This window comes from Echinops telfairi, unplaced genomic scaffold, assembly GCF_000313985.2.
Source record: "Echinops telfairi isolate 266 unplaced genomic scaffold, ASM31398v2 ScPeMD7_18;HRSCAF=68, whole genome shotgun sequence".
Lineage (NCBI taxonomy): Eukaryota > Metazoa > Chordata > Mammalia > Afrosoricida > Tenrecidae > Echinops > Echinops telfairi.
In genome coordinates, this window is record NW_022103915.1 from 43,299,152 (window position 1) to 43,314,202 (window position 15,051).

Sequence of the window (15,051 nt, forward strand, 5' to 3'; positions counted from 1 at the left end):
GTTATAATTGGGGCTCTTGTATTGGCCCTGCGAGCTTACTTAAGGTGTGGTGATAGGTGGAGGGTGGGGGCTGGGGTCCTTGGAAAATGAGGTTGTGGCAATTTTCAGTTGGCCTGGGCACTGGACTTCATGGCTGAATAAAACGTACAGCTAATGTAATACATGTCGACTCCATGCCAGATTCATAAAGGCTGTAATAGCAGATCTTTGTATATTGCATTTTCCTGTCAAGAGGGCACAGAGGAAAGGATAAAACAAATAAGTCACCTTTGCGCCTTCCAGTCACAGTGGGAAAAGTTAAGGTGACAGAGAATAATGAAACCATTTGTTCAAACAATATTCTTGCCTTCTCGGTTGGATTTCACTTATGCATGCCAGTCTCAATTTTCATCAAAAACCAAATTCAGGGTAATATTACTTTACACATTATAGGAAAGCATTGTACCTTGTTATATGTATACAGGTGTGGTTGCACCCTCAGGCTCTAAAATATGTTAGGTGGTCCACACTGTATATGAAACTTAGTACTGATGTGATTCTGATACCAATTGCTGTAGATACTGTAATATATGTACCTTCTACTCTTTTCCAGGAAAAGGTGATGTGTTTGGAGACATCTTCTGGAAGGAGACCACTCTTGCTCATGCTTGCGCAAATGTCCGGGCACTGACATACTGTGATCTGCACATCATCAAGAGGGAAGCCTTGCTCAAAGTCCTGGACTTTTACACAGCGTTTGCCAACTCCTTCTCCAGGAACCTCACTCTTACTTGCAATCTAAGGAAGCGGGTATGTTGTTCAGATCCACTTTCATTTATCATGTTCAGAGCATTTATCTGCTATGCAATTTAGCTGAGGGGTTTAAAGTTACTCCTTTTTGCAGCAGTATATTTCCATTGGGGTAAGTTATATAATTTCTTATTTCTTTCTTTATATTCTATATACTTCTTAAAGAGAACACTCATACTATATGAGTAGGGATTTCAATCTTTATCATTTGAGATATGAAATGAAAGCAGACTTGAGAAGAAGCAAACTGTACTATGACATCTTCAGTTCTTGAGATTCATAGTACTGCCATAGATTGTATCAGTGTATCTGACATTAGTATATGGACTTTTTTAAGTTGCCAAAGGCAGTCAAACTGGTTGCCTATTTTGTATTTTGTTTTCTCTTTAATCCTCATTCACATTTCATAATCATTTCACAAAGCTTACTCTCCCTTACTTCTTTCAAAGACTGTCTCAAAAATTAATAAGCCATACTGCCCTATCCTACAAATAAAATAGGAGTCTTTGGCTTTGCATTGCTGCTGCAAATTTAATCTCACTGCCATCTTCTCTCTTATTGGTGAGTGCGACACAATGGTAATTTGCACAAAGAAGTCTCTGAGCTCTGATTTGTAGGTCGTTGGTCATTAACTGGGACGTTTTTATTGGCAACAATGAAAGATACATTTGGATAACTGAACTTAAAGGATTTTATCCAAAATGATTGCCTGTCTTCGGTGAAATATTTTGAAGGAATTCTTTTTTTCCCTACCACCCCCCTCAATCAAACCTTCATTGTGGTTAACATGGAGGGGGAAATGAAGACTAGAGACAAGTTAACATCTATATTAGAGCAACGTTTAAATAAGCATTGTCAAACCAATGCAATTTTCCACTTGCAGCACCAAAAAAAGGAAAAGAAGTATTCACCCTAGCGGTATTACTGCATTTCTTTTATTCTCATTAAAAAATACATTTTCTAAGCATCCATAACTTGCAAGACAGAATGCAAATTGTGGTTGAGAATGCAAAAAACTACATACAGGGTCCTCATGCTCAAGAAACTTACTGTCAAGTGTGAATACTGTGTGGAGCAGAAATGCTCGTGTGAATGAACGCTCCGTAATGATGGCTATGGGCCTCAGAGTCACCCCCACATCACTGCCGTTGCGTCAACTCAGACTCATAGCAAATCTGTGAAGGCTAGAGTAGACTGCCTCTGTGGCAGCTGTGGTCTACAGGAGAAGAAAGCCTCATTTTTGGCCACAGAAGAGCTGGCGGGCTTCAGCTGCGATCCTGGTGGTTCCTAGTCAAAGGTGAAATCCCTTGTGCTACCTGAGCTCCCTTGAGGAGTGTGGAAGAGAGTGCTAAATAGGAACTAGATATGCAATGCTTTTACTTTGGCTTCTGAATGCTGTAGGAATATGAGAGTCCCTGTGAATATTAAGCAGAACAATATCGCCACATCCTTTGGTCTATACTTCTCCAATGACAAATGTCTCCTCTACAAGGAAGACTGGGATATTTAAAATCCTTATATTCATAGTACCTTATTAAATGTTTTCATGATTTTAGATCTTCCCTAGCTTGCAAGATTACCAAAACTCATAATTACTGTTACATGCCTGAGGACATATGTCACTTGTCAGTTCTTTCCTCAAAACATGTTTGAACAGTATCACATTTTACATTTATAGTATGGAAGCAAAATAAAATGGGCAGTTATTTTTCATTTAGAACATGTGAGGAAATTGAGGTCCAAAGGGGTCAATATAAAATAGGATATAATTAACTGGAACACTTGAAATGCAAGGTTTTAAGGAGGGATAATTGAGATAAATTATCTTTGGGGGGGGGCACAAACATCGAAACACCAACTACAAGCTGAAAGGTTGTCAGTTTGAATACACTCATAGGCATCTTTGGAAGACAGCCCTGGAGGTCCCAGCCTGGAAAGTCCTACAGAGCAGTTCTCCGCTGGGCGTGTTGCTGTGAATGGAACGGACTGGAAAACAACTAATAAAAGTAACGACAACCTGTAGGAAATGTTTTCCTTCAAAATAAGTCCATCATCAAGTTCTGTTGCCTGTTTTCCTCTTTTGCATATGTGCATGTCACCCCCCCACACATACTGCACACATTTGGTCTAACGATTATGAGAGAATCAAGCACACGCCAGCCTGGCTACTTCTGACGGGACAGGAAGCAAGCGACCAAAGACTTGTGTTGTCTTTTTAATGACGTCTGAGAAGTGCACCTGCTTCTTTGCACAGCAAGCCAGTGAGTGTAGCAAACGGCTTCTTCCCTTTAAAGCCTGTCCTCTGTGTCAGGTGTTTTGATAAATCCAGCTCTTTGGTGCCTGACAGAGGTGTCGCACTAACGTGTCAAAATGATTGGCACCACTTCATCATCAGAAAAAAATAATCACCCCAACACAAAAGAAAATATATCTACATAGATGAGTAATAATCACTATAATTTTGATAGCCTAGTTTATGTGTATTTCCAGGTACTTTAACACATTTTACATATAATAATTATCTCATTAAGTCCTCTTTACAGCACTCAAAGGATGCAGCATGATCTCCATTTCACACTAATGAAAGAGCTGAGGTTCTAGAAGTGATACAACCAGTTGTTGCATGATGTATGGGTCAATGCTTGAATTTGAACCTGATTTCTTTTCTGATTCTGTGATCATACTAAATCACTTCCTAACTGACCTTTCTCCCCAGAACAATATTCTAGAGACAAACTCTGAGGAATTAATGGACTTTGTCATTATTCTCTCTAAATTCATTTCCCATTGATTTGCTAATAAGTAGGATTTCTTCTTTTGTTTTCTTGTAAGCTTCATTTCAATGAGCAATTGTGAATTGCATAATCAAAATGATGACTTTAGGATGCTATTAATGTCTCTCCGAGCTATCCTAACCCTGAATTGGGATGGTGGTGGTGTTTGGGGCCCGGATGAATGGCTGGGCTGCTAACCAAAGGTCAGTAATTCAAAGACAAGAGCAATTCACAAGACCAGGTGATCAGATTCTCGAGCGATTTTTGTCTTTGGAACCCTCTGTCATATAGAGTAGCTATGAGTTGGCATTGATTCCATGGGGCACAACAACAATAACAACCTGTTAGTTGGGAAGGCAGCTTGTGAACCCAACTTTGTGCCATTATCAATGAGAGCTCTGGCCACATGAACACACCCAGTGAATCTCAGTAAAGAGGCTTTTATAATGTGCAGTTTTCTTTCAGGACAATGGGGAAGAGTGGGAAAGATTTTTTTTTGGTCTCCTTATCTATTAAGGAAAATGAGATGTTTGGTTTACAAATTAGTTCTCCTTATCCATTTCTAAAGGATCCCTAGTGGTTCTGTGGGCTCTTAACCACAAGGTCAGCAGTTCAAGTCCAAAGCTGCTCCATGGGAGAACTATGAGGTTGTCTGCTGTACAGTCTCAGAAAACCTATACAGGTTGGTTGTGAGATGGAATTGGAATCTTCTCTGTGGTAGTGAGGTTGGCTTTGAATTTTTAACCATTCTCAGAGGAGCCCTGGTGGTACAATGGGAAAAGTATTCAGCTGCTCACCAAAGACCACCAGTGACTCCAGGGGAGAAAATGTGATGGCTTTCCAAAAGATTATATAGCCCTGGAAGGCCTATAGGACAGTTCTACTCTGTCCTGTAAGGCCTTAATGAGTCCGAATTGACCCTGCAGTGAGTTTTAACATTCCTGTATGCCAGGTCAAGGCGTCCTAGTGGCCATCAGACAACTAGGTTGGGGGATCAAACCCACCAGCATCTCAGTGAAAGTTAAAGCTACTTCCACTCCTAAAGACTTAGAGCCTTGGACATCAGATGTGCATTGAATTGCTAACCACACGGTCAGCAGTTTGAACCCACGAGCAGCTCCTCTGGAGAAAAATGCAATTCCTGTAAAGATGTAAAGTTTTGGGAAACCACAGGAGCAGCTCTGTTCTGTCCTGTGGGGCTGTTATAAGTCAGAACTGAGTCAATGGCTGTGGGCTTGTTTTTGTAATACCCCACATATAGATTTCAGAGCTACAACGGTACAGAGCTGTATGTGGTACGTTTTATAGCTAGAAGTGGTAAATTCATCTGGTAACTAGATAAGGGTTGGCAAACGGTTTTCTGCAAAGAGCCAGATAATATTTTAAGTTTTGTGAGCTGTATGGGTGGTCTCTGTCATAGCCACCCAACTGTCCCTGTGTTGTGAGAGCAGCCACACACAGTGCAGAAATAAAGGGCGAGCCCGGTGCTTTCTCGTCTGCCTCTGTGGAGAAACTCCACAAACAGAAGACGAAGTCAGATGAGGGGAGCAGTAGTTATGCAAACACCATTCTCTCTCCCTCTGTTTAGCGAACACATTCCCAATCTTCACCCATTTGGGGTTCGGGCTGCCATGAAGAGAACAGGCAGCAGACGTGACAGGTGGAAAATGCCAGAGCCTTCAGTGGCATGGGAGACGAGCTACAGGGGTGGGGCCAGACATCACTGGTCAAAGGCCAGTTGCTCTTCAGTCAGGCTGCGTTTTGCCTGGCTGGAATATCAACCCGATAGTTCGGTAGTTCTTGATCTCTCCCTCCCTCCCTCTCTCTGTAATATGTTTGCCCCCAGAGCCAGAAGTGTGATTTTTTAAAAATGTGCGATTATATTATTTTTGAAAAGAATTTAACTTTTAAAAGATAGACAGCTTTGACCAAAGTAAGTCTGCCTGCTACTGACGTAACACTTTGTGACTTCTGTGAATGAACGATCAAACAACTTTCTGACCTTATAATACTAAACGGGGCGATAAATGTGGATGAGGAAGGAGTGTGTCATATGTCCCAAACTTCCATCTGAATTTTGTATTTTTGTCAACTATGAAGACACGCAGCAAACCCAGGGTTTCAGACGTGTTTGTGATGCTGCCCCAAATGTAAGTAGACATCGCCATATTGCAGGACATTGGTTAACTAGATCCTAAAGTGTTGTGTGTTTACCACTCAGAAAATTAGGGCTGGTCTTCGATCCACATTTGGGTAATGTTATCCATTGCATTAGTAAACAAGCACATAGATTACTCTATTGTGAATCAAATCATATTTTAATATTTGGAAGTCAGAACAGATATGTTTTTCTTTTGGAATTCTCTGTATTTCATTTTGTGAATTTGAAGCAATTATGAATCAGAATCTACTTGATATTAATGGATTTGGCTTGATTTTTTATTCTGGGAAGAGTTCCTGCTAGGAGATTCCGTGCATGAGAATGAAAGTTTAAATTAGATTAAGAAGAAGAATGGTTGGTGACTTTCAGAAAAAGAAAAAAAGCAATAAAAAGAGTACAATTCCACAACTTCCCATCAATTTAAACCTGTTTAGAGACACGTGGACATTATATGTTTTTATTGCTTGCTTGTTTGTTTTCTGATGGGGCACTCTGCTTTAGCAAAGCATAGAAAACATTGACTAACTTAGTATGTATATGCAATATGCAGCCAAAAATGCTCCTATCCTATAAATAGGAGAAAAGAAGATCCAAAACTCAGTGCTCTCTAACCAGGCATTTATAGCCCACCAGGAAAGTCAGGCAAAACAAAGGCACTATGGGGGACGCATAGGAAACAGAACCAACTCACCCTTGCCGGGGTGGGGGTGTGGTGGGGGACAGAATGTTTGCAGGAGGTGAAGATGTTAGAACTTCAGGACTTTTTAAGCATAGAAAATATCCTAGAGCAAGAAAGGCTATGCAAAGCATCTACTTCAATTTATGTTCTTTAAATATGAGAAAACAGATGCCGACAATTAAAAGTGTTACTTCAAAAACATAGAAACCATTAACAAACAAAACTATGAATATATTCTCCATATAAGCCCATATACTTCTGAATGTAGTGTTTCTATTTCTATTATCTTCTGGAGCCCTGGCGATGTAGTGGGTTGTGTTTGGGGCTGCTAACTTAAAAGTTGGCAGTTCAAAACCACCAGACACTGTAAGGCAGGAATAGGAGGCTTTCAACTCCAGGCAAGATTTACGGTCTTGAAAACCCACAGGGGCTCTCCTTTAGTGTCTCTGAGTCAGAATTGACTCAGAGTTGTGTTCTCTTCAGTTTACCTGTGCCAAAAGTTTAGCATCCTGGAAAGCTTAAATCATGTTCCTTCTTTGAGCTTTATGAACAAGTAAGAGTCTGAAGGGGCAAGGTCAGGGGAGTAGGGTGGATGGGGCAAGACTTCCCGGTGACATTCTGAGGACAGGCCTTGCTCACCTCAAAGAATGAGCAGGTGTTTTGTCATGATGAAAAAAAAAAAACATTCTTGGCACAATTTCCCTAGTCTTATTCTCATCCATATGTTTCAATGTTCTTAAACCATATTCATAATAACCCCCAGGGATCAATCTATGTCCATTGAGGAAAGCTACCAATATAACTAATATAAAAGGAAACAGTTGTTATAACATTCTGAGCTAACCTCACTGCTTTGAATGCATTTTATTTATTTATTTGTTCATTTTGCTTTGAATTTAACTAGCTCAGCAGAACCCCTTGGAAGCCACTATTTTGATTTTTCCATTTTTCCATTTGCTCCACTAGAATAAACATTGTCATCCAGAAAAACGCATGGCTCTCTTGACTATTTTGGAAAGGTGTCTTCTGAGACAGGCTTATGAAAATGACCACTATTAATTTTTATTATATCACAAGTAGAGCTCACCTCCAGCTGCCCTTTATAACCATTCACAGGTGCTGTATGTGCTTGCCTACTGGCTTCAGAATAGCTCAGCAACTGGGGACATCACTGTTGAGTGAATTAAGATCGACAGAGACCAGGAGTCCTGATGGTATAGTGGGCAACACACTGAACTGCTCATCAAAAGGGCAGTGGTTTGAACCCACTAGATGCTTCAAGGAGGGATAGTGAGGCTCTCTGCTTCTGTGAAGATTTGAAGTTTCGGAAACCCATAGTGGTAGTTCTACCTGGTATTTTAGGGTCACCAGGAGCCAGACTGGACTTGAAGGCAGTGAGTTTTGTTTTGCTGAATGCCAGAGAATGGGAGTGCAAGAATAGTGTCTCAGCAATCTCATTCTAAGGGATTTTGAAGAGCAAACTGTTTCTTTGAAGTTTTCTCTGAAGAATCAGCATGCGGTGCTGAAGTGTATACAGTGTGTTTATAGCCTTTGTTTTTTCAGTTTGTCTTATGGATTGTAAATTCCCTATTCACTCCTGGCCTTTCTGTCCAGCGTTCTGCTTCCATCTTACATAGTCTATAGAATGTTCACCCCCAAACTGATTCAACTCCCTGTCTTGCAGCTTATATATACCATGTGCATGGCTTATTTGTGCCGCAAACCAACACTGTAAGAGAAGTGAGCCAAGGGAGCCTAGGTGACTTGGTGATGGTCACACGGCTGATAGGTGCTCTGCAGTGCACCCCTAGCCTTGGTTTTCTAACTCCCACTTGGCTCACTGTACGCTGACCGTGGTGGAAAGGGGCCCACCTCCAGTTCCAGAAGTTTGTCATGTGCACGTAGATGAAGAAAGACCTCATTATGGAGCCTTTCAAATCCTTAAACTGCTTCTATTTAGGGCTCTCTGTTGGTGATTTTCCAGACAGGATAAAAATGTGTCTGCATTTACTTACCAAGAAATTGGTTCACAGATACCAAGCTCTTTAAAAGGCTTCCAAAGTAGTCATTTAAGAACAGTTTTCTAAGCTTCAAATGGGAACGGGATCCAATAATATACCAACATATTTCACAGTATATTTATCAGGGCAGTTTTTCAGGTCTGCTTTCTATAACAAGAGGCTAGTCTCGTTGCAAGGAAAACATGTATTTTTAATGTTAAGTAGCAATGAAATAACCCTTTAGTAGAGTATTTCACACGACGTAAAAGGTTGCCATGATGGAAATTACTTTTCTTGAGAACTATCAGCACATTCAGTTGTCTTCTTGGAGGGTTTGCCCTTTGGCTAGTTTGTGGGCTGAGTCTTACCTTACAATAATGTTGCTCCCTTGCATGGGTGACTAGGAGTCCTGGGGTGGAACAAATAGTTAAGTACTTCTAGCCATTAGGATGATAGTTCGAGCCCTCTCAATGGCACTTTGACAGCCAGAGCTGGCAATCTGCTTCTGAAAGGCCCGAACCTTGAAAATTCTACAAAGCAGTTCTCCTCTGCGTAGCTTTGACAGTAACTAATAACAGCAGCAGGTGAAACATCGTGGGACACCAAGACGGTTCATTTCCTGTATGTCTATCACTTTTTCATTGTCAACAATTCGTATTTGATGAGTAGCCGCTGGAAGCCTAGTGCTCTATCATTCCCCTTGAATGAAAATGTACATGATTGTCTTGCCTTGCTGCTTTTTGATAACCTTCTCTCAAATATTTTGGACCTCTCACATAGTTTGGACATGTCATCCAGACAGACTAGTCCCTGAAATGGGGGCATCATGCTTTGTAAGTAGAGGGGGACCAGGGGAAAAAAGGAAAACTTGCCAAGGTGGATTGACAGTCACCACAGGAATAGGCGCCCACATCACGATCGCGGTGGTGCAGGACGAGGGAGGCGGTGTTTCATTCTGTGGGACATGGGGCCGCTCGGTGTAGGAATGAACTAGATGGCACCTAACAGCCACAAAGCCATTTGATATTGATTTGAATTTGTAATATATGTGCTTTTTCCTACCATGACATCTTAAGTCTTTTTTTCCACATTATCTTCCAGGGAAAAAAGTCAATGACATTTTTTGGTCAAATCAATAATATTAAGTGTGAAGGTGTTCATGGTACAGTTATGGAACAATATCATTTTCGGGACAGGCATTCTTTAGAGTCCTATCCCCCAGGCCCTACACAATATCAGAATTCAATTCTGTGGTTGCTCACTGGACTTTCTTCCCTGCTTTTTGAACTCAATCCACTGACTCACCTTTCCCTCCAAGGTATGTGAGAGAATGCAGAGGCCGAGAGACATTCCAATGGTTTCCATGCAGATTCTGGTAGCTAGTTTTATACCTTTACAAGAGGGGGGGATTTTGAGATATGTTGTATAATTCCAAGGAGAGATTTCAAAATGTTTTCAGTAAATTCGGTCAGACTGATGGCCCAAGAGAGGTAAATGAAGCACTCTAATAACATACACTAATTTCTATTGAGTAGCAAGAACTTGAAAATAGCATCTCAGTGGTTAAGTCTACTTCTTCCTAATTGAATATTCTAACCAAAATAGCTCTGCCTTCCTCGAATGTCCTTTTTGTTCCAAACTAGAACCATGTTGTAGATTTTGGTATTCTGGTCAGTGATCTTTTTTCCCAAAGGAATCGAATCAAGTGAAACTGAATAGCAGAGGCACTCAGAGGACCCGCCGAGGCTACAGTACTTCCTCCATGAGAAAGTCACTCGTGTTCTGCCTCTTCTTTCTACTTGACCCAACCTCCACATTTTCAGACACGGAAATGTGACTTCTCTGGGCTCGGTGAGGTGTGTCCTCCAGAGAATGGTGTCATCGGTTGAAATTCAGTAGAGGTGTAGTCCCTGAGGAAGCTCACAACCTGGAGTAGAAATTGCCGAGTAAAAACTGTGGCTGCTAAGTTTCAGGAAAAAAGCCAATTTTCCCTAACAAGAGCACACAGAGGTAGTGTGGGGCACTGGGCCCTGTGCAGGGATATGTTTCCCTCTTTTGGCAGGTGTCTTAGCAGCTACTATAACATGTCTGTGGACTGTATCATAACGTAGGCATGTTTATAAGTTAATTGGTTAGTGTGTTGGGCCGGGTTGACTAGAGAAGCAAATCCAGACATTTATATATGTGTAAGAAAGAGCTTTATACCAAGTTATCTATCAGAAAAACATCAACATCCCAGCCTAGTCCAACGCAAGTCCATAATTCCAATAATAGTCCATAAGTGCCTCTTCAGACTCATGAAGTCACAAGCAATGATGCAGAATGCAGGAAGATTACAGGCTGGTGGGGGCAAAGTTGTGTGGATCCAAATGGTGGTGGCTCTGGCAACTCTTCGAGTGACTGGAGAGCAGGACAGTGAAGTAGGAGAGAGAGGGGGGAGGTCCCCAGGACCCTCCTTGTGAGAAGGCTATGCCCACAAGGAGGCATTGCTAGGCTGTCACCTGATGGACAGGCCAGCCTCCACCCCTACACTTTATTTATCAAGTTGATACAACATTATGTAACTACCACAGTTAGTAGCAAAGATTCCTTGAAGGTTAGTTTCACATGATAGAAAGATTAATACACCCTCTTGAGTGAGGAAGTAGTATTTCCTACTGGTCCAGGATGCCCTTAAGCCAAAAAGGGGCAACTATGCCAGAAAAATCAACAATAAGTATGAGAAACAAGATCCAGCCTGCTGAATTTATGAATTCATAAAATGAGACTGGCTCTCACTTGTTAACAGAAACATCTCCACACCTGAGAGTCACCAAGAGGCTTGTTACGGAGATCATGCATTAAGAGGGCTGCCTCCTTAGGTTGTTGGAATGGGAGTTGGAGAATAGGTGAGCATATAACAGGGCCTGATGGAGAATCTTTCCTTCATTGTGGTGTGGTTGACTTCCCCAAGTGGTTGCAAGGAAGTTTTGAATGTAGAGATTGGTGATGACAAGATAATTAAGTGAGTAGGCTTGGATGTGGTAGTTTTGGCAATCTGCAAAAATCTTAGTTTTCAGGTAGTTAGGGATTCAAATCCTACTTGGCACACTACTTTAGATGTGAGTTTTTAATTTTGAACTAGTAATTTTATGGGGCTGCTAACTAACTTAAATAAAGCATAAATATTGGGAAAGAGACTGAAAGAGACAAGAGAGAGAGAGAACTGTAAAAATCCTATCAGGATGCACTTATCAGCAGAAAATATATGTGAAATAATTATATAAAGCTGTACCTGAGTGCATAAGCTAATGTGGTGAAGAAAACTGATGGTGCCCAGCGATTACAAGCTATAATGTCTGAGATCTTAAAGGCTTGAAGTTAAACAAATAGCCATCTAGCAGGGAAACAACAAAGCCCACATGGAAGAAGCACACCAGCCTGTGTGATTATGAGTTGTCGATGGGATTGGATATCAGGTATCAGAAGACCCAAAACAAACAACCATTTTTATGTGAACAAGGGAGTTGGAAGGGAAACCCAAAGTCGTCTGTAGACAACTTGACATCCCTTCAGAGGCAGGTCAGCAGGAAGGGATGAGCCAGCCAGGGTGCAGTATAGCACTGACAAAACATACAACATTCCTCTAGTTCTTTAATGCTTCCTTCCCTCCACTCTCATGATCTCAGTTCTATCTTACAAATCTGGCTAGACCAGAGCATGCACACTGGTACAGATAACAGCTCTCAACAAACGGAATCCAGGCAGATAACTTCCTCGGGACCAGTAATGAGAGTATCGATATTATGAGGGTAGGGGAAGGTGGGGGGAGAAGTGGGAGGGTGGGGGAGGGAGGGGAAAAAAGATACCAAGGGCTCAAGTACAAAGAAAATGTTTGGGAAATGATGATGGCAACATATGTACAAACCTGCTTGATACAATTGACGTATGGATTGTTATAAGAGCTGTAAGAGCCTCCAATAAAATGATTTTTTTAAGATACCTGATAGTGGAAGGGTAAGCCAGTTATATTGTCCCAAATAGAATATAAAAATTTGAATTTTCAGTTTTGGAAAGTTCTTAGCTTTATTTTTTCAGGAAAGTATCACTCTCTATAAGCAGAGACATCTCTGTATTTTCCAAGTTCAAGTATTTGTTCCATATAAATAAATTAATCCGTGATGCCACAGATTTTAAAATTATCCAGGCATATTCTCATTTTATAAACTTTTCACACGCAAAAAGAAGAATTTCCAGTCTAGAAAACTAACTCCCGTATATATTTTAGAGACTGAGATATTCCTAATCACAGTTTATCATAAACACAGTTGATTGAGTTTGTGGAAGTATTGGAGATCTACTTTTTAATCTCACAAAATAATGTCAAATAAATAAGAGTTACCAGAGCATTCTGATAGCAACACAGGTGATGGTTTCAAGTGGAGACTAAGGGCAAAGAGATTTCTTTATTAAGTAAGACAAAGACTTCTATCCTCAAATCTAAAATTTTGATATCATAGCTATAAAATATGGCTTTGTTATTCTTAGTGTAATTGAGTTGGTGCTGACTCACAGACACCCTATGTTCAACAGAAAGAAACACTGCCCATCCAGTGCCATGCTTGTCATTGTTGTCGGTTTGAAATCTTTGTTGAAGCATTTTGTTAAACCATCTCTGTTTTTGTTCACTTCACTTTATTAAATATTATTTCCTTTCACAAAGACTGGTCGCCTGATAGCGTGTCCAAAGTACATGAGATGAAGTCTCACCATCCTCACAGCTAAGAAGCATTCTGGCTGTACTTCTTCCGAAACAGATTGTTTTGGGGGTTTTTTGGCAGCCCATTGTACTTTCAATATTCTTCTTCAGCACCACAATTCAAATGCATCCGTTCTTCTTCAGACGTCCTTATTTAGTGTCCAATTTCCCCCGCATATTAGGAAATTGAAAGTACCTTGGATCAGGAACGCCTTAGCCCTCAAAGTAACCCTCCTGCTTTTCAACACTTGAAAGACATCTTGTGCAGCAGACTTACCCAAAGCAATGCATTGTTTGATCTCTTCACTGCTGCTGACTTTGGCGTGGATTGTGGATCTAAACGAGATGAACTCTTTGACAACTTCAATCTTTGTTCCATTTATCATGACCTATGGGTCGAATTGTGAGGATTTTGGTTTTCTTTACATTAAGTTTTAATCAATATTGAAACTGCAATCCTTTATCTTCACCTAGTTCTCCTCACATCCAGCGAGCAAGGCTCTAGCTTCTGCATATTAATGGTTGTGAATAATTCTTCCAGTCTTGACACTACATTCTCCTCTATGTATTCTATCTTCTGAGATTACTTGCTCAACATACTGATTGAATAAGTGTGGAAAGAGGACATAACCCTGATGCACACTCGTCCTGATTTACGCCAGGCAGAATTCCCTTCTTCTGTTTGACCAATTACCTCTTGATCCATTGTGCAGGTTCCACATGAGCACAATGAAGTGTCCTGAAATTTTCATGCTTCTCAATAATATCTATCATTTGTTATGATCTACACCATCAAACACCTTTTCATAGTCAATAAAGCCCATGTAAACATTTTTTCTGCTTAGCCAAGCTCCATCTGACATCAGCAATGGTAGCCCTTGATCCAACCTGAATTCTTAATCCAACCTGAATGTCAGGCAGCTCTTTGTTGATGTATTGTTGCAACCCTTGTGGTATGAGCTTCAGAAAAATTTTACTTGCATGAGATGTCAATGATATTGTTTGATGATTTCCACATTCTGTTGGGTCACCTTTCTGTGTAATGGATACACATTCAGATACAGTCTGGGTAGACTAGAGAAACAAATCCAGGGCACTCATATGTGTATACGAAAGAGCTTTATATAAAGAGTAATTGTATATTAAGAAAACATCCCAGCCCAGTCCAGATCAAGTCCTTAAGTCCAATATTAGCCCATATGTCCAATTCTAGTCCATAAATTCCTCTTTAGACTCACACAGCCATGCAATAATGCTGAATGCAGGAAGATCACAGGTCAGTGGGTAGAAAGTCCTGTGGATCCAGTGGCAGTAGAAGCATCTCAGAACTGGCATGGGTCTCCACATGGCTCTACCAGCAGCCAGTGCTCTGGCTTCATCAGCATAGCTCTATCAGGCTCATCGTCAATAATGTCTCGCAGGGAGTGTGTATTTGTTCAGCCTCCAGCGAGCTATGTATCTCCTTAGCACCTCTAAATGAGGTCATCAAGCTGTGACCTGATTGACAGGCTAAACTCCATCCCTTCACTCTTAAGTCTCAAATGGACAACAGACTATGTAACTACCATGCCTGTTTTCCTCATTTCTTGACATAGTTGAGTGAGTGCTTCCAGTACTTCATAGCTTGTTGAACCATTTTAATTGGCATTCTGTCACTTCCCAGAGTCTTGTTTTGGCTAACGTTAGCTTGGACTTCTTCCTAGATCAGTATTGTTGGTTCCTATCATAGGCTACTTCGTGAAATGGCTTTATGATGGTTAGTTCTTCTTGGTACAGTGACACTGTATGCCTTCCATCTTCTTTTGATGCTTCTTGCATCATTCAAATGCTGCCCGTACACTCTCAATACGGCGACTTGAGGACTGGCCTCGTTCGTTCTTTCAGTTTGAGCTTTTGGTTTTCTAACTTTG

General features: G+C 40.9%; 1 protein-coding gene across 1 annotated transcript in view; it reads left to right on the forward strand.

Annotated features, from left to right (window-relative positions):
- KCNH5 (potassium voltage-gated channel subfamily H member 5) overlaps positions 1-15,051 on the forward strand; it is a 356,634-nt gene that overhangs the window by 303,540 nt on the left and 38,043 nt on the right. The window contains exon 10 of the mRNA XM_004698639.2: positions 593-789. Coding sequence (XP_004698696.1) covers positions 593-789 — 197 coding nt within the window. The remainder of the gene's footprint in view (positions 1-592; positions 790-15,051) is intronic.